This window comes from Stenella coeruleoalba, assembly GCF_951394435.1.
Source record: "Stenella coeruleoalba genome assembly, chromosome: 2".
In the NCBI taxonomy this organism is placed as follows: domain Eukaryota; kingdom Metazoa; phylum Chordata; class Mammalia; order Artiodactyla; family Delphinidae; genus Stenella; species Stenella coeruleoalba.
The window spans coordinates 27,980,208-28,004,472 of record NC_137147.1 but is presented as its reverse complement, the minus strand read 5'-3'; the positions used below and the strand labels follow the sequence as shown (position 1 = coordinate 28,004,472).

At 41.8% G+C, this 24,265-nt stretch overlaps 3 protein-coding genes across 4 annotated transcripts in view; 2 read left to right on the top strand and 1 right to left on the bottom strand.

Moving 5' to 3' along the window:
* Positions 1-21,963, top strand: part of BBOF1 (basal body orientation factor 1) — a 53,671-nt gene extending 31,708 nt beyond the window's left edge. Inside the window, 4 exon segments of the mRNA XM_079914707.1 lie at positions 1,934-2,008; positions 2,176-2,290; positions 21,502-21,549; positions 21,553-21,963. Coding sequence (XP_079770833.1) covers positions 1,934-2,008; positions 2,176-2,290; positions 21,502-21,549; positions 21,553-21,588 — 274 coding nt within the window. The 3' untranslated portion in view covers positions 21,589-21,963.
* ALDH6A1 (aldehyde dehydrogenase 6 family member A1) lies at positions 2,335-23,154 on the bottom strand. Its single transcript, XM_079914706.1, has 12 exons — positions 23,075-23,154; positions 15,452-15,511; positions 14,358-14,432; positions 13,255-13,416; positions 12,948-13,026; positions 12,244-12,546; positions 10,982-11,103; positions 9,416-9,605; positions 9,023-9,204; positions 7,457-7,636; positions 7,114-7,212; positions 2,335-5,413 (listed from the first exon to the last, which is right to left on the bottom strand). The coding sequence occupies exons 1-12, from the start codon at positions 23,129-23,131 to the stop codon at positions 5,309-5,311; spliced, it is 1,614 nt and encodes a 537-aa protein (XP_079770832.1). The 5' UTR covers positions 23,132-23,154; the 3' UTR covers positions 2,335-5,308.
* A 235-nt stretch (positions 23,155-23,389) lies between these two features.
* LIN52 (lin-52 DREAM MuvB core complex component) overlaps positions 23,390-24,265 on the top strand; it is a 120,650-nt gene continuing 119,774 nt past the window's right edge. For both annotated transcript variants that reach the window (XM_079912803.1, XM_079912804.1), the window contains exon 1: positions 23,390-23,740. In XM_079912803.1, the coding sequence (XP_079768929.1) occupies positions 23,710-23,740 (31 nt within the window). In that variant the 5' untranslated portion in view covers positions 23,390-23,709. The remainder of the gene's footprint in view (positions 23,741-24,265) is intronic.

The following is a 24,265-nucleotide window of genomic DNA, read 5'->3' as shown; positions in this document are numbered from 1 at the left end:
GAGGTAGGGGTAGAATCCAGACTGTAGGCACTGAATGTCTGTCTCATTGTGAGTTGATATTTCTGTACCCCAGGAAATACAGCCAGAGTACCAGGCCTCAAGTTCCACACTGTGTTGTTTTCAACACTTGGATAAACAAAGGAATTTGGGTGAAATCTTTCACACCAAATCAGTGAACTTGAACTGGCCACAATGGGATGATGCCTAAACCTGTTGGATGAAAAAAAGATAAGATAGGAATAGGATGATGAAATGAGAAAGCTCAAACCAGCGGGGGAGGAATTAGATGATAAAAGGTCTTCCAAGGCAAGTGGAGTAATTAGGAAGTTGGTTAAGAGTTCACAGTTGGTTGTATATGATTGTGAATCCAACAATACAATAGTTTTCTTTGTGATTGAATTAACTCAAAGGAGTATAACCAATAAACTGCACTCTTTAGTGCATCAACAATCACTCTGGCTATATCTCAGGCACTAGAGGTATCTAAGGTACATTTTTTTCATGCATTATTTTTGGACTATTTAATATAGCCAGATTTTGAATGGGGTTATGCTGCTTTCATATGCACCTAATTGAGGACAAGTTTTAGGAGTGGGGTATGTCTTTATCTGCTGGCAAATCAACCTACTATACTTTTTGTAACTCTGTTAATCTCACTTTCAAATTAGAATATTGAATGAATGATGTTGATTTCCTGGTTTTGTTTTTTTTTAGATTGAAAGCAGATTTATTCAGGGTGATACACACTCAATAGACAGAATGTGAGTCATCTCAAAGGGCAAGAGGGCCTATTTTTCTGTTCTTAAACTAGAATTTCCAAAGTATAAGAAAAAATTTTCATACTGGGTCTATCTAAATTGGTAACTTTCCTGTGTTTTGAGATTCTTTTTGTGGGAAGGGAATTTTTTGGCCTTGCTTTTGGTCAGTACTCTGGTTCAACCTTGCCCATCACCATTTATAGCTGTTTATTATTATTATTATTAATTTTTTGCCTGCATTGGGTCTTCGTTGCTGTGCGTGGGCTTTCTCTAGTTGTGGTGAGCAGAGGCTACTCTTCGTTGCAGTGTGCAGGCCTCTCATTGTGGTGGCTTCTCTTGTTGTGCAGCACAGGCTCTAGGCGCGTGGGCTTCAGTAGTTGTGGCGCGTGGGCTCAGTAGCTGTGGCACACGGGCTTAGTTGCTCTGCGGCACGTGGGATCTTCCTGGACCAGGGCTCGAACCCGTGTCCCCTGCGTTGGCAGGCTGATTCTTAACCACTGTGCCACCAGGGAAGCCCTTAATAGCTATTTTATGAGTATCATCATGATTATATTCATAAATATTTCCATTTCTTAAGTTCAACATGTCTCAACTTTAAGAGAATGTAAGTTTAAATTAACTTGCCTAATATTATACTGCCTCTATGTGTGTATGAAAGCTCATTTTTGAAAATAAGAAGCCCATCCAACTGAAGCATTTCCCTTTAGCAGTTTTATATTTATTTATTTTTTAAATTTCTATTTACTTATTTATTTTTGGCTGCGTTGGGTCTTTGTTGCTGCATGCTGGCTTTCTCTAGCTATGGTGAGCGGGGGCTACTCTTTGTTGTGGTGCACGGGCTTCTCCTTGCAGTGACTTCTCTTGTTGCAGAGCACGGGCTTCAGTAGTTGTGGCATGTGAGCTCAGTAGTTGTGGCACGCGGCTCTAGAGCGCAGGCTCAGTAGTTGTGGCCATGGGCTCCATTGCTCCGCGGCATGTGGGATCTTCCCAGACCAGGGATCGAACCCGTGTCCCTTGCATTGGCAGGTGGATTCTTATCCACTCTGCCACCAGGGAAGTCCTATATTTATTTATTTATTATTATTATTTTTTTTTTCCTTTAGCAGTTTTAAAGTGTAGTTGAAATACAGGGCATGTGGAGACACTGCCTCATTGTTAACTTATACCCACTACAGGAAATACGGCCAGAGTTCTAAACCTCCAGTTCCAGACTATATTGGTCCTGATGATGAAACAACAAAGGAGTTTGGGTAAGCTCTCTTGACAAAGCAATGAACATGAGCCTGATCACAATGGTGGTTGTAGACATCTTATACATACTAGAATTGAGTGAGAATAACATAACAAGTATATTATTGTTCTGAACCAAGTTCCGTGTGTGTGGTTGTTGACAAGTCTTACTTTGTCATTATTGTAGGGATGAAAGTAAGCTTCAAGATCACACCTTCATCACCCAGCAAGTGCCAATCTTAGACTCTACTGGTGAACTGGTGATACCCAATATTCAGAAAGGATCACAAGAGTCTGATATAGTAAGGAGTCTGTAATCTAACCAAACAATATACATAATTGTTCCCCTTCCTCATGCAGCTTCCTCTAAGTCACAGTTCTTTTCTCTACTAGTTGGGAGCTCTCAGGGATCACTGAAATGAGTAATAACATTAGTGTGAGATTGTGGACATTTTAATAAACAATATCCACACTAAGGAAGACATATTTAATGCAAATGCTTATTTGTGCCTCTTTTAGTGTGGAAAACCTATAAATTGCCTTTTGAAATATATAGCCCAGTTAAAATATGTACTATCCTTTATGTAAGAATAAACATAGTGACCATGTAACTGTTGGCTTTGGACAGAGGTGGGAAGTCTGGGTCACTATAAGCCAGCGGACAAAGGCATTATAAGGAAGTACGGTACCATTAAAAAAAAAAAAAAGCCAGGTTTTCTTTTTAAGAGCTTTTTACTTGTAATTTGTTGTACATAATCAATTAGTACAATGTAAAATGTGAGAAATTTCCAGTGAGGCCACATCAGAGCAAAAAGAAAATACTGAATTTTTTAGCAGCTACTAGCATGAACACAACTGTACAGATTTTTTTCCATCTAAGAAATTAGAAACTTTTCTGAGTAGCAAGTACCTAGCCAAATGAGTTGATTCCAATTAGAGCAGCACAATTCTGATTAGTTAGCATTTCTTAAAAAGTAATTTTCCTTAAATGTAAGGAAAACTTAGGAGTCTCTGTGATTATATTTAATTCCACTTGGAATTTAGACAATATGACCTTTTATTCAACCCAGCCTGTAGTTGTTGGACTGGATTAAATATTACTACCAGTTGTCAGCTGTGATAAGAGATAAAACAAGAGGCATTCTATTATGAAATTATAAATTTCTATTGCCTCACCTTTAGGCAGGCAAATCCAAAAAAAAAAAAAGCGCCAGGAGGGTCATAAATGTATTTTATTAACGTTCAATCACCTTAAGTGATTAAAGATTTTGACATTCTATCCAACAGGTGGTAGTAATAAGCCTAAAATCCAGAATGCACAAACATTTTAAAGGTTTTTACCATCCTTAATTCATTAAATAACCCCCATGGAATAGGTTAGCATTATCTACGTAACTAATGAGGAAGCAGAAAAATAAATGACCTATGTCATCTGGCTGAGGACCAGAGACTACTCTATCAGAAATGAGAAGCCTTCTCCTAGGTCAATGGGTGAAGACCATATCAGAAAGACAGGATTCAACTGGCATGGTAGAGCAAAAAGACAGAATCTATTCCGTTTAGCACATAAATTTCTGTTCTGACTTAAAGTTGAGCTATAGCAAAGAAACAAAAAGCATAAAGACAGTTGAATTAATGGTAGCAGAAGAATCTGTCAAAGCATTTCTTTGACTACTTCACACATGGAAAGCTTTGAAATTTCTTAGGCCCCAGTTAATTACTTTACATTAGGGTTCTTTCATTAAAAAGTATCACAGGGCTTCCCTGGTGGCGCAGTGGTTGAGAGTCCGCCTGCCAATGCAGGGGACACGGGTTTGTACCGGTCTGGGAAGATCCCACATGCCGCGTAGCAGCTGCGCCCATGAGCCATGGCCGCTGAGCCTGTGCGTCCGGAGCCTGTGCCCCGCAACGGGAGAGGCCACAACAGTGAGGGGCCCGCGTACCGCAAAAAAAAAAAAGTATCACAAATGAGAAATGCAGGCAAGAGGAAAGAACAATATAAAAATTTTGACAAGTAATATCAGGTTAGACTTACTTTAGGCAACAGTCTTGCACATACTTGGAGAACACTTGAGTCTGAAGGTTTTGAGCCTCCACCCCAGGAAGTAGGAATTTGGTTTTTCCCTTCCAAACGGGAAGAACATTTTTAGGAAGAATTTTTGTCTTGGAGAATTTAACAGTGTCGCCCAAGGTTGTATCTTTAAGGGTGGTTCATTTTCTCGGACCCTTTGTTACTCAAAGTAAAGTACTAGGAGTCCTAAGAAATGTTCTGTTCTTATACTGATTATACTGATTAAGTTCAGCATTAATTTGATTTCAAAGCTAAGAACAGTGGTTAAAACTTGTTTACAGACATGCATTTTGGAAGAGAAAAATATTGTAAAACAGGTAGTGAATGTTTCTTCAGTTTCTGATTCAGCCAATGAGAAACTGCCATTAATCACTTCTCAATAAACATGAGATCCTGTTAAGCATTAAAAAAAAAAAAAAAAAAGAGTCTTGCTCACTTTCATGGTTTGGAATACCCCTTGATTTCTGGGCCTGATATAACTTTTGAAATAGTTTTCTAAAAAAATCCTGTTGGCATCTGAATTAATGACTGAAGCATTAATTGATTGCTAAAGCAAACCCTGAAATTTAACGCTTGGCACACACCACAAAAAGTTGATTTATCCAATGCATACTGAGGTATCCTTGGGAAGTGGTTTTAAGGAGCAGGAACAGTGACAATGATAGAATTAGTGGTCATGAGTCACTAGGACAAAGTGGCATTCAGCAGAAAAGACAGAAGCAGTTGTCACATCTGTGGGATAAGTAGAGATGGATTATATCTTGTATGGTGTGGGATAAATGAGAGGCTCAGCAAAGCTTCACAGAGAGGCCTCACCCACTGGCATTTATGTGGGGCTGTGTTTGACGACCAACCAAAGGGTGAATTATTTTTGACCTATTTCCCCATACAAGAGATCCTCTTCCTTGGAAGATCGTCTTTACACACACTAATGTTCCCTTCCTTCAAGTCATCAGAAAAGGGGAAAATTTTTAGAAATCAGGTCTAAGCTCTTATTCCAGAGAAGCATTTCACAGTTAGAACAGTGACCTCAAAAATAAAATTATGAAGAGCAAGTGAAAATCTGGTTTCAGAATTACACTAGGAGTCTCCCTATTAACTACTTAACAGGGGATAATGGTCCTGTGAAAGATTTTAGTTACATAGTGTTCCAATCCCAGGGATCTGATCTGAGCAAAGTTGGCAGTTGGAGTTGGTCAAGAATAAAGGGCAATTACTCAGGATGGACTGAGTCCAGAACAACTCATTTCTAACGGCCCATGGTAGGCATGACTACAGCAGGTGAGGAAAGAGAAGCATCTTCTTCTTTCCACTGTGAAGTGACAGTTTTTAGCTGAGTGTAGAACTGGATGCCCTAAAGAGAACAAAGAAAGAAAAAAAAAAGAGAGAAAGAGGGAGTTATCATATATGCCTGGGGGTTTCATGATTCCTCTTTTAATCACTTTTGAAGGAGATGCTATGAAATGCTATTCACGTTCCTACTGGAGGAATAGGTGCAACCAAAATTAAATATATTGCTCATGAGATAATTTATGTAAAACATTTAGCATATTACCTGGCACATCTAAATGGAAAAATTGAACAAGGTAAACTATTAAACTTGTATTTATATTATAAGAATAGGCTTGAGTAAAAGAGAATAGACTGCAGATCTAACACATAAAATTACTAGCAAGCTAGAAGGATACTGTTAGAAAAAAACACACCAGCTTGATTAAAATACTCTTCTAGAATTATTAGACAAAATCTGGGCAATGTTAATATAGTGAAAACAACTTTAGAGATTATTACATACTTCCAATATAAGATACAACTGAAGTTTACATTTTATTATGTAAGAATGATACTTTTATGTCTTCTTTCCATAGTGCAAAATAGCAATTTAAGTACCTAAGGATTTAAGACTTCAAACTGTATATAAGGTCAGTCTTTTACTCTAAGAAGCCTCACTCACCAGAGTAACTTACAGTAATTAAACAAAGACATAGCAGGAAAAAAACTCCAAAACCGACAAACTATTTTAAGCAAGAGTTTTACTCTGCTTCCCTTGAAAGAAATTTTTAATAGTATCAAACTAGTCAATTTTACAAAAGCTGTGACTAATGCACAAACTGGATAATCCACCTCCAAACAGTGTTTCTTAACCAGCTGGCTACATGCTCAGAGCCTGCTGTGTAATCCCACTGTTAATTTATTATTAACCTATAAAAGGGAGACCTGTATAGAAAATAAGTAACTTTTTACTGAAGGTCCCAAGATGGCTGTATTTCTGTGGGACTACAAAGAACTTTCACTAGCCCATTTGTCCAACACGTATTTGGGTACTTGCTCTGTGCCACGTTCTGCAGATAAGTAAATAATAATTACAGTGTGATGAGAGCTTCTTAACATGGCTTAAATAGTCCTACTACATGACTTGCCTCTGCCTACCTCTCTAACCTCATCTCTTACCACTATCTTCCTTATTCACTCACTGTGCTCCACCCCATTTCTGCTGTTTGAACATGCCATGCCTGTTCTTGCTTTAGGATATATGCACCAGTTGAAGGATGTGATAATAGTGGTAATTTGGTTCCAGATCTGCTCTATTTATTTATTTTTTGTTCGGTGCTGCATTTATATAATTTTTATTATAGAATAGTGTTTAATATACAGAAGGTGCTCAATAAAATTTTTAGTAAATGAGTAACTATTACGGGAGCAATGTGTGCAGTGGGAGCACATGAGGACATACCCAACCCAACACTGAAGGGGATGGTGATGGTCAGAGGTGATTTTCTGGAGGAGTCCACACTTTAAACTGGGGGTTAACAGTCAGATGAAAAGGGGGGAGAAACGGGGGATACAGGAAGAGAGGGTCACAGGCAGAGGAGAGGACATATACAAAGGCTTGGATTTACTCATGCTCTTTCCCAAAAACTCTGTTGCCTTGAGTTATTCAGGAATTGGCAAAATTTTGTTAACTTTTATATCTTTTCTAGGGAAACTACTGACTTGTTCCTGAATATGTTCAAGAAAGTTTCTTAGAGGAAAAATATATTTTTTTAAAGTCACCTGTTTGCCATAGAAATTGGTGTCTCCCCTGAAGGAAGCTCGAGAGCCAGTGAATGAGAACATTGGCAAAGGCACTGGAATGGGCACATTCACCCCAACCTAAAGCAGAACAAATCCATGTCAAATACTAAGAAAAACAAAGGAACTTTCCATTCAGAAGCCCAAATGCTTGGCATCAGAGAGACCAATTTTAACTACCCACCTTCCACCCGATCCTGCATCCCATGAGCTTTTATTCCTGAGGGAGATCAGAGGGGCAGTGACTGATCGCTGTTTACCTTCTCCCCTTACATAGGAAACAGTAAATGGCTACAAGAATATCCTAAGAATTCTGTTCACAAACCTGTCCGACATCTACCAGGTGGGAATATTTCCGAGCAGTGGCTCCATTGGTGGTGAAGATGGCAGTTCCATTTCCATATGGGTTGTCATTTACGATCTTGATGGCTTCATCCAAAGTGTCTGTTTCCAGAACTACAAGAACTGGGCCAAAAATCTCCTCTTTGTAACAGGTCATATTTGGCTGCCAGGAGTGATGTAGCAGAAAAGAAGTCAGTATTTCTTGCTTATTTGGTACTTTATTACCCAGTTGCTTAATGAACAGCTTTTATGTTAGTAATAATCTCTTTTCATTTTAAATCACCTATTAAAAAAAGTCCTTTCTTGCTGTGTTCCATCTTCCAAGCTACCAATCATAAATAACTTGAAATTCCTATTACTGTAACTATATAACTACACTCCTTTTCTTTAAGCACTGTATTTTTAGGTCTCATGACCCATCACTAGCTTCCTGTTTTATGCCTGTATTACTTGTTTATCCAATTGTTATCTTACTGAAAACTACTTGAAAATTCATTTTTTGAATAAATCAAATATATATTAAAAACACCACAGGCGAATTTTTCTATTTAAAGAAATCCTGTGCTAAGTTTTCTGTAACATAAACAATCTATTCTCATTTGTTCCTTTGCCTCCCAAATGAGTCTGTACATCTTTATTTTGGTATCAGGTCACATTAAACATTGAAAACATCTTTTACCACTGCAGCTGGTCAGCTGTGTTTGTTGCTGGTAAGTGGATTTTTCCTCAATGACTCTGTGGCAAGAAATCTCATAATTTCTACTACACTTAGATTCAGCTCTTGACTATTCAGGATTATAATAGGATTAGTGGGGAGATCTGAATTTCAAAAAAACTCCTCAATATAGTCATTGAGGAGTCATTGTCATTTTCGCTGAGCAACTTTCAGTTTTGATAAATAAAAATGGACACCAATTCTTTTTCTTTTGTCACTTTCTGGTGAAGATGTAGGTTTTCAATAACTATTGGGGGCTGATATATTGATGGAGACACTGCAATAGCTATAAGCTAGGCAGTAAGAAGGAGCGGGAAGAAGAATTTAACATTAAACAAGTAAGAAGTATAACGTAAGATAGGAACTGGCAAAATAATGGCCTGTGAGCTGGAGTGGCTTGCTGCCAGTTTTTGTACAGCCCACAAGCAAAGAATGGTTTCTACAATTTTTAAATGGTTGAAAAAAATCAATCATGACACCTAAAGCTATATGAAATTCAAATTCCATTGTCCATAAATAAAGCTTTATTGGAATAAAACCACACCATGTTAATGGCTGAGTCGAGTAGTTGTGACAGAGACTATTTATCCCTGCAAAGCCAAAAATATTTACTCTTTAGCTCTTAAGTTATCCAACCACTGGTATAGTGGAAAGAGGTTGGAAGTCAGGAGGGGAGACTCATTCAGACTTGAGATAAAATAACTGAGTAATTCTGGCAAGAGATGAGGTCTCTAGTCATTAAGTGTCTTCATTTATAAATTAGATGAATGAGGTGCCTTTAGCTAATTTCACAAAATTATATATTTGCAAAATAAATAATCCAGAGTTGTTCACCTTGGCATTTGAGATGATGGTTGGCCCAACAAAGTTCCCATTTTCATAACCTTTGACTTTAATATCTCGCCCATCAAGAAGGATGGAAGCTCCTTCCTTTGTTCCACTATCAATCAGATTGCAGACTCGCTCTTTTGCCTGGGGGGTGATCAGAGGGCCAAGATCAGCTCCAGGCTGGTCTCCTGTAGAACAACACAGAAGTATTTAAGGTCTTCATTAACATAAATTATGAGTGCTAAATAAAGATGAATCAAAATGACAAGTAGTACAGCACAAAGAGAGACAATGGAAAGAATAAACATGATTGCTCCCACTGGACAAGGCCAACGCGAAAATCAAGAGTTTAGTGCCACAGATGCAAAGTCTAAAGAAGCCGGGCAGATAACTGGTTACCTGCATTGACTCTCAGCTTTTTGGCACGCTCTACCAGCTCCGGCAGCCACTTCTTAGCTTCTCCCACAAGGATCGCTGTTGAAAGAGCCATGCAGCGCTGACCAGCGGCTCCAAATGCTGCCCCAACGAGCTGGTTCAGAGTATTTTCCTTATTGGCATCTGGCATGACTACCCCATGGTTTTTGGCTCCCTAAGGAAATACAGAAAGTACATGAATCTTCCTTGGCAAAATACAATTTGGCTAAGAAATTAAAGAACCTGAGATTTCAGATGAGAATTTAAGGAAAGGGCTCGAGAATTTATCCTGTGTTGCTTTGAAAATAGATTTATTATCATTTTGATATTGCTGAAGTACTGGTAACACTGAGTAAGTCTCCAGGTTACTTTTGCTTCACTTCCTCAGCTGAAAAGCTGATAGGTGTTTATTTAGATCAAAACCATTATCAAACGCCCCCCCACAAAAACAAAACACTGCCTCAATCACGTTCGGTCAAATTGACAGGCTAAACACTGCATCCAGGAGCCAAGGACAACTCCCTTCTCTTTCCTAAGTTAGCTAGGAAAGAATCTGTTGTTTGTCAGAGGTTCCAGTTATATGAAGAGCAATGTAAACATAGAGCTGCCAGTAGCCAGCTGAAAGGCAAAATAGGAGGTAGGGCTCCTGATACACAATTTCCGGAAAGAAATTCCCCCAATTGGCTTGCTTCTAGATACACAGCCTCATAAACTTCTATGTGGGACTGACATATGGTCATTTCCACATGTTTCCAGGTACAGCTATAGTTGAGTACATAAATAGATACCATGTCTGCTACTTAACTGTATCCCATTACACATAGTATAATGTTAGATACAGAATACATTCAAGAAATATGTAGTGAACTGGGAGGGGCATAAATCAAATTGGCCAAAACACATCCAGCCATGAAAAGAAACAAATGGGCATATCATGAACAGTCTCCAAGCCTATACATAGGTGGCTATGCTTTTTGCAACATTAGTGGAAGGGTAAGAAAGTAGCAACTGGACATTATATTTAGTATCAAAGAATTGCCAAGTATTTGGCGAGGAGCTAGTCACTAAGGAACAGCAAAACTATGCAGCCAAGTAAACCACACTCATATATCATACAGGGATATCTGGCTCTTTCCAGAGCCTTAAATAGTCTGGGCTCTTAGGGAAGATCATATCTTTGACATTAGTAGTTAGGATAGGCCTTAAAGGCAGGAAGGATGGGGTCTAGCTGGAAGAATGGTTGAAGGAAGAAACAGGGCCAGAAGCAGAACTTGGCAGTTACTGCTGAAGCCCAGAGAATTTGAATATCATTCTTAAGGAGAAATGTGACTTTATCACCAAGATTACCTGGTTAAGATAAAAGGTAATTAAAGTGACAGAGAATAAAACTCATCACACTGTTCATGGTTAAAGGGAAGACAACCAGGATGAATTGTGAATAAAGAAACACTGGCATTAGAGTGGGATGAGTGGCGCCTCTGCTGAGGGGCTTTTTCTAGGTAATTTTAATACATATAACAGAATTTGGGGGAAAAAGGAATAAGAAGTTACCATATTGGCTTGAACTCTCTTGCCATGTCTTGACCCTCTCTCAAAGATGTACTCTCCTGCCCGGTTGGATCCCACAAAGCTGATTGCTTTGATATCAGGATGATCGCAAATAAAGTTTACAGCTTTAAGAAGAAAATAAATGATTACCACAAAGGAAAAAAGGGCTGTGGGATTCTCAGCAAAGCAAATTTCTCCCTTTCTCACTATTATGAATGAGAAGTTTTCATACTTTTGTTTTTCTACCCTGGATTCCCATTTTGGAGTTCTGTCCTTGTTCTCTTAAATTCTTTTTTTTTTTTTGGCCACGCTCCACCGCTAGTGGGATTTTAGTTCCCCGACCAGGGATCTAACCTGCGTCCCCTGCAGTGGAAGCGAGAAGTCTTAACCACTGGACTGCCAGGTAAGTCCCTCTCTTAAATTCTTTAAACTACAAATCTTATTTAACCTCTTCTCTTTCATTATTTTTCCCACTTGCTAGTCCAGAATTTCTACTTTTAATCTAACTCTGAAGGCTACAACTCCTATTTTCCTCCAAAATAATAGCCTTTCAATACTCAACTCTTCCTTTTGTCCTTTACGAATGTGATATTTCCTCAACTGTCACTTATACCGGGACTCTCAGATACTACTGTGCCCTCATGTGAGAGGCAATAGAGCATAGTATTTAAAAGTAAAAACCAGGGTCAGCCTTCTTAAGTATACACATCCCGACTTTGACAGTTTCTAGCAACGTGACTTTGGGCAAATCACTTAATTTCATTATACCTCAATTTTCTTATCTGTAAAATGGGAAAATAATAGTACCTACCTCAAAGGGTTGTTGTAAAGACTAAATGAGATAATATATAGAAGGCATTAGGAACAGTGCTTGAAACACAGAAGCACTTTTCAAGTGTTAGCTATTATTATATGAATCAGAAGGACTTCAGTACCTCTGAGATCTATAAAGTCTGAGTTAAATAACCTTATAAATTCTCTCAATACTGAAATGAAAACTTCTCTTTAATCTCATCTGTATCTTGCCCTAACCATATTTCTTTGTCCTAATGTATTCTGTAGGGCAAGAAGCACCGCTACTCCCCAGTTAGTTACCTTAGCACAGAGGTGGCAAAACAATCAACAAACATTATCTTCAAACATGGAGGTTACTACTAGTAAATCCCTTCATCCCTAGGTCCTTCATCCTAAAACACCCCATCACTGACTCAACACCTTGATTTTTTGGTATCCAGATTAAGTGCCATGTACAGAGGGGCAGTTACCTTCATGTTGTCCATGGATGACATTCAGTGTTCCGTCAGGGGCGCCAGAGTCCTGAAGCAACTTGGCAAGAAGCATAGTTGCTCCAGGGACTCGCTCTGATGGTTTCATTAGGAAGGTATTTCCACATACCATGGCCATGGGAAACATCCAAAGGGGGATCATGGCAGGAAAATTGAATGGAGCAATGCCTGCACACACCCCCAGAGGCAGACGGTAGGAATAAAGGTCCATGTCTTTGGTGATGGATGGCATGGTCTCTCCCAGCATGAGGGATGTCACACTGCAGGCATGCTCAACCACCTCTGGAACAGAGAAGGAGCAGTCGGGCCACCAACTCTCCACACTGTGCACTATTTAGTTTTGTCATGCTCTAGTCAGCCCTGAGTGGCAAGACCAACGACAGAGGGAAGAAACACTGACTTGCCGTGTGAAGGGGTTGCGTAAAGTGAGATTATCTGAATGGGAAAAAGAAAGTGCAATACATATACCATTTGGAAGATCATTTGAGTAAAATAATGAATGAGGTAAACCAATCCCACAGATACCTGAGTACTGTCATTTCCCATAAGTATTAAAAAAGATATCAGGGGATAGCAAAATCTACATAAAGGTAGAAGCAATCCCCCATCTGGGGTCTTTGCCTCTCATTTTCCTTTGCTTCTTCCCAATGTCCCTGAACTCCCCATGAGGAATCCCTGCTTACGAAGGCCTCGAAATACATCTCCTTCGGCATCCGCTAGGGTCTTCCCTTGTTCCAGCGTGATTAACCTGGCAATTTCTTTCTAGAGAGAAAACACACAAATAGAAACCAACGCAAGGATGTGCCTCCTGTTAGTTCTCAGGCAGCCAAAAAAGAATAAAAGTCAGGGAGAAGTACTATGAGGGAGAGAGCCATGATCTATGTCTCTCTGTATTGTACAGTTAGGGAGAGCAGCTAAAAGTGCCTCTATGAGAGTGACAAGTATCCCCTAGGCAACAGTTTGGAAAATTATACCATTCAGATTTCTTACCAAGTTTTCTTTAATGAGTTGTTGATAGCGGAGCAGGACCTGCTGACGGCTTAATATTGAAGTGTCTGCCCATGCGGGAAAAGCACGTTTGCAGGAAGAAACTGCTGCATCCATTTCAGCCTTGGTGGCTTGAGGGACCCGACCAATGACCTCATTGGTGGCCTGATGGAGAAAGCAGCACATCAGGGACTTCTCTGGTGGTCCAGTGGTAAAGAATCTGCCTTAGGGCTTGCCTGGTGGTGCAGTGGTTAAGAATCTGCCTGCCATTGCAGGGGGGACAGGCTCGATCCCTGGTCTGGGAAGATCCCACATGCCGCAGAGCAACGAAGCCCATGCACCACAACCACTGAGCCTGCACTCTAGAGCCTGTGAGCCACAACTACTGAGCCCACGTGCCACAACTACCGAAGCCTGCGCGCCTAGAGCCTGTGCTTCGTGACAAGAGAAACCACTGCAATGAGAAGCCCGCGCACAGCAACAAAGAGTAGCCCCCGCTTGCCTCAACTAGAGAAAGCCCGCACGCAGCAACAAAGACTCAACGCAGCCAAAACTAACTAAATTAAATAAATAAATTAAAAAAAAAAAAACTGCCTTACAATGCAGGGGGCACAGGTTCGATCCCTGGTCAGGGAACTAAGATCCCACATGCGGCGGGGCAACTAGGCCCGCGTGCCGCAACTACTGAGCTCGCGCCCCTCAACTAGAGAGCCTGCGCACCACAAACTACAGAGCCCATGTGCTCTGGAACCCGCACACCACAATTACAGAGCCCACGTGCCCTGGAGCCTGTGAGCCATAACTAGAGAGAAGCCCGCACGCTGCAACAAGGATCCCACATGCCTCAACGAAGATCCCGCGTGCTGCAACTAAGACCCGATGCAGCCAAAAATAAATAAAATAAATAAACAAATAATAAATAAATCTTTTTTTTTTTTAAAAAAGCAGCACATCATCCTTTGTCCCTGCCCCACCTTCTTCATTTTTCATATAGTCGCAGGGGCAGCGCCATGTGCTTCACAATAGACACCCTGGTCCCTATTTTCCCACCATGTTCCCAGAATTCTAGGCTAGTTAAATTTAAGTCCCAAAGCAGCTTTGCTTACGGGGTTGTGGATGTCCATCCATTTGTCACTTTTGGATTCAATAAACTTCCCATCAATGAAAAGCTTTACAGATGGCTGGGGAAAAAAAAAAAACCCACAAAACTTTGTATTAGTTAGTTGCTTTACTTCTCTCTTTCACAAAGAGAAAAGGAATTGGGGTTGATAACTGAATTTTCTGCCTTCTAGAAATGTTAGCACTAGGAAAGAGATATACAATATACTTGTCTATAGTGCTTATTAATATGGGGCAGAGCCTCTCAATACTGTGATCTCTCTGTAAATGGGAAATTCCCTGCTAATCACACAGTGGAACTTCACGAGTAAATATATGCCACTGAGAAGCTTATACTAAAAAAGCAGTAGACTCTGTGTTAACAAAGATTAGCTATTAGGACGTCTTGGCCCAGCTGACTTTCTGTCACATTACCATGAGCATGCATTACCTTTATGATCAAAAGATTTTAAAAGACATTTCTATCTATGTAGTTTTTCTGAGAAGTAGCTTGTTTTCATTAAATTTTCAAAGTGGTCTGTGGGCCAAAAAAGGTGAAAGATTACTATGTTACAGTATGTGCATGCTTCTATATAAACAGGATTTTGAGCACCAGTCCTTATATATCGGGTTTCGTTACTGCAAATGGCTGATAGACAGTACGTCTGTAAAAACAACTCTAAAGGTTGTAAAGAAGACAACCTTTCTGGCAGGCTCAAGAAAACCTCTAGAAGCCAAGAAAATGTATCTTTTGACACAGTAATCCTAATTCAGAAGGGAAAGAAGAAAACTACATAAATAAATGTTTGTTTTATAATACTGAAAAACAGAGTAAGTCTAAATGTTATCTGGAAAAATTATTAGTTAATTCAGGCTATATCTACCTGATAGAATATTATATAGCCATTAAAAATCATAATCATAAAGACCACCATGCAATATTGTAAATGCTTACAATATAGTAGACACAATATAAGAAAACCAAGATACAAAATATCAGATAAACTCTGATCACAATTATGTAAAGAAGATAAATGGGAATACCCCCAAATTATACTGGATTCCTTCTCAGAAGTCAGCCTTTATTACCAAATAAACTCACCACTGAAGATGAAGAGAAGGAGGATGCTGGGTGCCAACTGGAGTTCACCTTGGAAGAAACCTGGGAGGTAAAAGAATGGTTATTTTGATAAATGAGAGCAGAAAATTATTAAAAATTTAGTGAATGGCTACTATATGCTTAACATTATACTAGTTACTGTGGGTATATGAAAAAGGACTTGGTGTTTGCTCTCAAGGGTCATACAGGCTTTATAAAGAGAAAAGTTGTGAGACTATGAGACACAGCAAACTATGAGAGAACAATAAACCATAATGATCATGTGCTCAATTTCCAGGACAGTCCTGGTTAAAAAAATATTTTTTTGTCATTAGACCATATTTTTCTAATTTTTGGCCTGGTACATGTAGTCACCATAAATCTAAAAATAAGAAAACACTTAGGATGGTGTCTAACACAATAGGTGTTGAATATAAGATAGTATATAACCAAGTGTCAAATGTATGTATAATACGCCCACACAAATACTTAAAACATGAATGTTCATGGTAAATTTATTGGTAACAGCCTAAAATTTGGGAACAACACAAATGTCCACAATTGGATGGGTGAATAGGGAAACTAGTATGGTATATCCATATGTTGGAATACTACTCAGCAATAAAAAGGAATCGACTATTGATATATGCAACATGGATAACTATAGTAATTATACTGAGTGAAAGAAGTTAAGACTTAAAAAGAGTATATACGGTATGATTCCATTTATATAAAACTAAAAAATGTAAAAGGTAATGTCAGAAAGCAGATGAGTGGTTACCTAGAGACGACGGAGGAGGAAAAGAGGAAGGGGGTAAGAGAGAAACGTTTTGGGGCAATGTGTTCACTATCTTGATTGTGACGTCTTCACAGGTGTATACAAATATTAAAACATCAAATTATACACTTTAGGGCTTCCCTGGTGGCGCAGTGGTTAAGAATCCGCCTGCCAATGCAGAGAACACGAGTTCAATCCCTACCCCGGGAAGACCCCACATGCCGTGGAGCAACTAAGCCCGTGCACCACAACTACTGAGCCTGCACTCTAGAGCCCACGAGCCACAACTACTGAGCCTGAATGCCACAACTACTGAAGCCTGCACGCCTAGAGCCCGTGCTCCGCAACAAGAGAAGCCACTGCAATGAGAAGCCCACACACCGCAACGAAGAGTAGCCCCTGCTTGCTGCAACTAGAGAAAGCCCATGCACAACAACGAAGACCCAACACAGCCAAAAATAAACAAATAAAAAAAATTATACACTTTAAAATATGTACAGTTTATTTTAGGTCAATTTTATTTCAATAAAGCTGTTTTTTAAAATGCCACATGTGGGCTTCCCTGGTGGCGCAGTGGTTAAGAATCTCCCTATCAATGCAGGGGACACGGGTTCGAGCCCTGGTCTGGGAAGATCCTACATGCTGCGAAGTAACTAAGCCCGTGTGCCACAACTACTGAGCCTGTGCTCTAGAGCTCACAAGCCACAACTACTGAGCGCACGTGCCACAACTACTGAAGCCTGCGCGCCTAGAGCCCGCGCTCCGCAACAAGAGAAGACATTGCAATGAGAAGCCTGCGCACCACAACAAAAAGTAGACCCCGCTCGCCACAACTAGAGAAAGTCGGCGCACAGCAATGAGGATCCAACACAGCCAAAAATAAATTAAAAAAAAAAAAAAGCCACATGTACCTAATAGGAAAAGAATGTGTTATACAGGTAATAGGATTTAATCAGGAAATGGCAGGGGTCGGGGGGATCAGTTACAATAAAGTCACTCTCTAAAAAAAAATAGTTTGTATATATGCTATGCAAGTTGATATAAGAAATACTGAAGTCTAATCAAAGTGAGCAAACTAAAATAGTCAAGACTGGGTTGTAAAAGGAAGCTGCAATCTAATAATCTATTACCTCGTCTGAAGAGAAATCATGTTAACCAAAGAGTTTAGGGCTGCATAAAGTACAAGAATTTGTTTGTGTGCCTGTAGTACTGTCTAGAGGAAAGGGTGCTGGTCTTTTGGGCCAGCAGACAGTCCTTCCAAATGCCTGGTCTGCTTCCTCTCCCAGTCCCCACAAAAGCTATTTCAAACCATCAACACTCTCCTGGAGACCGCCATGTCTTACTTATAGTCACGTTCCGAATACCAACACAGTACCTGCTACACAGTAGGTGTTCAGTAAATATCTACTGAACGAAAGAAAGGTCCACTGGGCAGCTTATATTGCCTGACTGTCCCCCACCCCAGACTTGGTTAGCTGTCCTTTTTTGTACTCCATAGCAGCCAATATTTCCCCTAAGAGGTTATCTGTCTGTGTTGTAATGACCTAGTTACTTGTTTGTTACCCCAAAGACTATAAATTCCACGAGGGCAGGCACTGAATCTTGTTTACCTACTTTACAGAGTTACTGAGATCAAGCTTGTCCAGGTATGAAAAATAGCTAGCAAGTAGTTGGTGCTCATTACATGTTGTTATTACTATAAATACTTATTTGCTCACACTCCTTGCTATTTCAAAACTTAACAATTCTCTTAAAATTTTCAACTCTGTTCCTTTCCTTCTCACTCTTAAGAGCTGATCTTGCAGATGTAAACTATTATATATAGGATGGATAAACAACAAGGTCCTACTGTATAGCACAGGGCACTATATTCAATATCCTGTGATAAACTATAATGGAAAAGAATATTAAAAAAAGAATGTCTATATGTGTATTACTGAGTCACTTTGCTGTACAGCAGAGATTGGTACAACATTATAAATCAACTATATTTCAATTAAAATTTTTTTAATTAAAAAAAAAGAGCTGATCTTATTTTTTCTACTTCAGCGGAAACAGAAACCATCAGATGGGAACTTCCTCAACTTCTTCCCAGTAAGCCTACAAAACTGACTAATACCCATCATTTTTTCCTTTCTTCCTCTTATAGTGGAGAAGGTAGCTACCAAAGTTCACAGGGACAGAGTGACTGGGAGACAGAGGTGCACAGAGGTGGACTGACTGAAGAGGTGTCTGTCCTGTAATCTAAGGCTAATCTCTGCACCTGTGCTCTGAACTGTTCCTCCTGCCTCGGACACCTCCATCAATGATCCTTTCTTTCCTGTACCTTAAACCTCTCTCCATCCAATAGCCAGAGTTCTCTATACCAATTACCTCCCCATCTCCCACTAATTCTTCAATCAGCTCCAAGCTTTATGATTGAACACGAGTGACTTCCTCCATACCATGGACTCTTCCGAGTCCTTCTTGTACTTGACCTCTCAGCAGAGGTGGAGAGTTATTTAATCATGCCCTCTGTCTGAATCCCCTCTCCACTTGTATTCTGTGATGCCCTGGTATCTTTTCTATTTCTTGGGCCACTTTTTCTATGCCTTCTATGCTGGTTCAGTCTCCTATACCTGGCCTCTAATGGTTGAGTTCCTGAACAAGGAGTTCCTGAACTCTCCTTGGGTGATTTCATCAACTCCAGTGGCTTAATTATCTAGATCCTGGTGATGCCCAAATCTGTAATTCCTCACCAGAATCTTCCTCTTCAGGTAATACCTACATAACTGTCTTCACCACATCTCTACTTGGATGTTATTTAGGTACATGTTGAAAAAGCTGACCTCATCTTCCTTCCACCAACCGGCTCTGTTTCCTATAGCCCATCTTTCAGTAAATGGGGCTACTATCCACCTAGCTGCCCAGCCAGAAACTTGAATGTCACCCCAACTCCTCCCTCTCTCTCCTCAGTGAATCAAACAAGTCCTGGCAATGTCCTCCCAGAAGTCTTTGAAATGCACCCCCTTCTCTCCACCCCTCCTACCCTCACCGAAGTCTATACCATCATCTCTCACCTGGACTTCAACAATGGTTTCCTAACAGGTCTCCCAGCCTCCATTCTTAAACCTTCTGAATCTAGTTTCCACTCCATAGCCCGAGGGTCTTTCTAAAACACAAACCTGGTTAGATCACTCCTTTGTTTAAAACCTACCAATGGCTTTCCATTGTCCTTGGGATAAAGACTCACCTTGACGTTGCTTAGAAGACTCTACATAGTATCTTTACTTCTCTAGTTTCCTAGCTTGTTGCTTTCCTCCTTGCTCTCTCTATGCTCCAGCTGTTCAGAACATGTTTTGTGCTCTCATTGCCCTTGCACATGCTGCTCCCTCTTGCCTGGAATTGTTTCATCACATTTGCTTGGCTCACGTCTATTCCTTAGCTCCCTATCACTTTGGGTACAGGTACAGGTACAGGTCAGTTCTGTAGGCTTGCTAGCAGGAAGTTGAGGACATTCTCATCTAATGGTTTTTGTTTCCTCTGAAGTAGAAAAAACAAGATTAACTCCTGTGAGTGAGAGGGGCAGTAGCAGAGTTGGAAGTTTTTAAGTCTCAATCTCTGGTCTAGGCTAAGTACCTGATTATGAAGTTCATAAAACACCCGAATTCCTCTATTTCTCATATCGCACTAGGGAATAGTAGCTTATTTAATTATTAAGTCTCTCTCCCTTAGATCACTAGATGGTTGTGTCCTAAGCCCCTAGCACCATTCCTGGACTAGAGTAAGCACTCAGTAATATTCTGCAGAATGAAAGAATGAGTACACATCAAGCAATTGTTGGATATTAATTTTGTTTCATGTAAATTCTCTTACAGGGCAGAAAATGCACGGATAAGCCAACTGGAGCATTCTAGGTCACTTAGTTTTTTTTTTGTTTTCTTTTTTAAAAAAATAGTTATTTATTTATTGGCTGTGTTGGGTCTTCGTTGCTGCATGCGGGCTTTCTCTAGTTGCAGCGAGCGGGGGTTACTCTTCGTTGCGGGTGCATGGGCTTCTCATTGCAGTGCCTTCCCTTGTTGTGGAACATGGGCTCTAGAGCACTGGCTCAGTAGTTGTGGCGCACCGGCTTAGTTGCTCTGCAGCATGTGGGATCTTTCCGGACCAGGGATCGAACCCGTGTCCCCTGCATTGACAGGCAGATTCTTTTTTTTTTTTTTTTGCGGTACGCGGGCCTCTCACTGCTGTGGCCTCTCCCATCGCAGAGCACAGGCTCCGGATGCACAGGCCCAGCGGCCATGGCTCACGGGCCCAGCCACTCCGCGGCATGTGGGATCCTCCCGGACCGGGGCACGAACCCGCATCCCCTGCATCAGCAGGCAGACTCTCAACCACTGCGCTACCAGGGAAGCCCGACAGGTGGATTCTTAACCACTGCGCCACCAGGGAAGCCCTAGGCCACTTAGTTTTATTTTGTCATTGGCACACAGTCTCCCTGCTGTCAAGAGGGTATAAAAGGCACTGCATCTGGTATAATAAAACATTATCATATAGTTTTGAAAGGTTAGATCTCCTTTCTTTTCTTCATTTTCCAAGACACACTCATTAGTACTGTTGCTGAAAAAACTATCCTATGTCCAGTCACAACAAACTCCTTGTTCTCTAGATGTTTATTTCATACTTGCTATTTCCTTTACCAAGAAATCTCTTCCCCTCTACCTAAAGGCCTCCTACTCTTGCAATACTTAAACCCAGATCAACCCCTTTTGGAAGCTTTTCCTGAATTGCACAGGTGGAATTTGGGGCTCTTTCCCTAGGTTCCTACAGTACTGTGTGCACTCTTACTGTTTAGCACTTATCATTGCATTACAATAGGGGGGTTTTCAGTGAATATTTTACTTATCTCTCCTTTCCCAAAGCTTGGGACAGTGCCTGACACAGAAAGAGATGCCAAGATGTAAGTCCTGAATTCTCAGCCGCATTAGTTACTAGTTGGGAGACTTTGGATGACCTTTAGTGTCAGGTAACTTACTTCATTATATTAATTCTAATCTTCACAGATATTCTTAAAACTAGGAAGTGGTGGTGCTGGGATAGAACCCAAGTATGATTGTGCAGCCTGTGCTCTTTCCACTGCATCACTGAAGAAAGTCATTGAGTCACTTCAGACCAGTCTTCTTATCTTTAAATGGGAGTGATAATATCTTGACTGCCAGAATCTAGACTACTCTTTATCAAAGTGTCATGTTACAGTAGCTCCTAGTTGACTTAGAATTACTATCTCTGTTCTTTCCAGGTCAACTCAGAAGTTTCTGAAAATGAATCAGAAAACAGTGTCTATTTCTAAAATAAAGTACTTGGGAAGGGAGATTCTTTTCCTTGATGCAAAGGACAAAATAGCTTCTTAAGGCTCTCAATGACTTGTGATGGCAGAGGAGGCAAAGGAAAAAAGTCAATTTCAGTAGAAGAGTTTGAGGCGAAGTTGGTAATGGAAAGTATAGGATGGAAACTTTGTTTCTCTACTACAAAAACAAAAAACAAAAAAACAAACAAACCTAGAAAATCGGAACTAGGATCACATCAAGAAATATGAGGAAAGCCAGATCATTTGACAAACCCTTCCAACCCATTCTCCACACTGTCCCATTAAATAGCATATTTAAACAGGAATCTTTGCCGATTCTGCTAAGAATCTTAAAAATGCACGGTCTCTGCAGTAGAACTCACTGAAACCTGGTAAATACTAATATTATCTAACAGCCCAGCAATATAGAGGAAGAAGTTCCCAGGCTGGATATAATGAGTAAGAGAAGCAAAATTGCTTCTTGCAGGTTCCAGAATGTTGCCTGTAGTAAATCTTGCCTCATAATCTAAGTCCTTGTAAGGCTGTGAACAACGGGGGGTTGTGGGGCGGGGGGTGGGGGTGGGGAAAGGCTATGAACAGAGTTGTAAATCACAGGCCTCAGGCATGCAGCTTCTGTATCTCCTATTCTTAGGCTGGCTTCAGAGAGGACCTAATCCCCCCACCCCACCCCCACGGGCAGAGTTGAGTCAGGCTAGGAGCTGACTTGGGGGTGGGAACTTGGAACTTACACTTCTTGTCTTCCTTGGCTCCCATTTACTATCACGTGCTTTAGAGATGTTTAGTCCTTTGCATATGCTTGGAACAAACTGGTAGCATTAACTATGTGTCCTTATTCACGGCCAACATAAACACTGTGACTTTGCTGAGAGAAAGTTAAACTCAAAGTCTTGGCAAGCAAGGGCACAGCCCACAGCCTGTGGAAAATACAAAGACCCATAGCTGGGGAAAATAGCTCAGCAAATGGCTGCTTTGAGGGAAAACCTAGTGTACACTTCTAGAAGGAGATTCAAAGTTCATTCACTGACCCTCGCCCCTCGTGTGCCTCCTACCTCCGCCTTTACCTCGGACTGTAGACAGTGAAGGGAAGGGTGGGGGAAGGGAACAATCTCGATGCTCCCGGCAGGATGCTAAGAAAGGTGACCAGAAGGGGAGTTTGGGGGGCAGAGAGGTGGCTGGGGCAGAGAGGTGGCTGGTGCAGAGGTGAAAGGGAAAGACGGTGGGCCGACCGATAGAGGTGAGGGCAAGAGAGTGACGGCAAGGGGCGGGGCAGGGCTGGAGGAGGAGAGTGGACCAAAGCCAGAAAGAGGGAGTCTCAAGAATAAAAGGGAGAGGGGTGATAGTCCAGGGCTGGATCCAACGAAGGCGGATACTGAGTAAGGTGTGGGACAGGGCCGCACTGGTCCGATGGGCACAGGAGGGTCAGCCATGAAGGGGCTGGCTCAGAGAGCGGACGGAAAGGACCGAATTTCTAGTTTCGCGACCCCTTGGCGCCACCCTCACTCGCCTGCAGGATCCGGGCCCGCATTGCCGCCGCCGCCGCCACCGCCGCCACCGCCGCCATGGCTCTCGGTTGCGTCTTCTCAGCCCCCCGCACCTCTACAGTCTGAGTCTGTCCACAAGCACTACTGCTGCCAGGCCTCTCCCCTCCATCCTGCCGCACCTCCTCATTGGTGGAAAGGACAATTTCCCCTAGCCAATCACTCGTCCTAACACCTGACTCCGCCCCCTCAGTCCCAGGCCTGGGGGTATGCGATTGGTCAGAAGTGATAGAGCTCTCGCCGCCCCCCTCCACCTCAACAAATTCTGTTGGCGGAGGTAGGGAAGCCGCCCCTGACTTGGGTACTCTATATTGAGCACACGGGGAAGCCGCCCCCGAACCCAGAACCGGGATTGGCCACAGGCACAACCGCGGCCCCACCCACTGAAGAAAGTAAATAAGATCCTGCAAGAATTTTGCAGTAGCTCCGCCTCACCCACGGCGCGAGGGGGTATGGCAAGCACTGGGGGCTGAGCCATGGAAACATTGCCCTATGGGGCGGGGAAACTAGACCAGGCCGTGTGTTGGGGATAGGGTTTCTCTTTGGGGGCGTGGTTTATGGATCCTTGCTTTCCCGCCGACGGTTGGCCACGTCACGTGACATGGGTTGGAAGATGGCGTCTCCCACAGACGGTAAGAGCCGGTTTAGGGACCCTTCGCCTGCAACCTCCTTCTGTGTTCTCCTGGGAACTTCCACTCTCCGTCTGCCCCTCGAACTTACATATCTTTCGTGGGCTCTCCTTTCCCTTCCACTTCTTTTCCATGGAAGGTGGGTGCATCTTCAGTTCGCCGGTTCTTCACAGCGGCTCTGGAGGTGCCCAGTTTCTCTGCAATGTACCAGGCGGGTGGAGGAGGGCACCTGCTTGGGACCCTTTCTGGGCAAAAGGACGAGAGTCGCCTTGGTCCTCCGCCCTGGTCCGCTTTAGTACGCTAAAGCCCCATTTGGGTGAGGCTGAGGGCCGAGGAGGACATACTGCAGAGGAAAGGAGGCGCCTTAGTGTAGCTTTCTCCTCCGGGCGCCCCATTGAAGGGTCGATTCTCCTCTTTTTGAGCATCCGGAACGATTCTCTTAAGCGCTTGCTAGGGTTGGTGGCTGACTTCATCCCGGGATTGAACCGCAAGAGAAACGTGACTCTCTCCTGTCTGCTTAGATTGGGA

Bases quoted from the DNA above. Each gene is read 5' to 3' on its own strand.
- ALDH6A1 (XM_079914706.1), bottom strand. From the start codon at position 23,131: ATGGCGGCGGTGGCGGCGGTGGCGGCGGCGGCGGCAATGCGGGCCCGG. The intron at 15,512-23,074 runs GCGAGTGAGGGT...TTTACCTCCCAG, and splicing joins TGCGGGCCCGGATCCTGCAG to GTTTCTTCCAAGGTGAACTC. The intron at 7,213-7,456 runs GTTTGTGAACAG...GTTCTGCTTTAG, and splicing joins ACCTGGTAGATGTCGGACAG to GTTGGGGTGAATGTGCCCAT.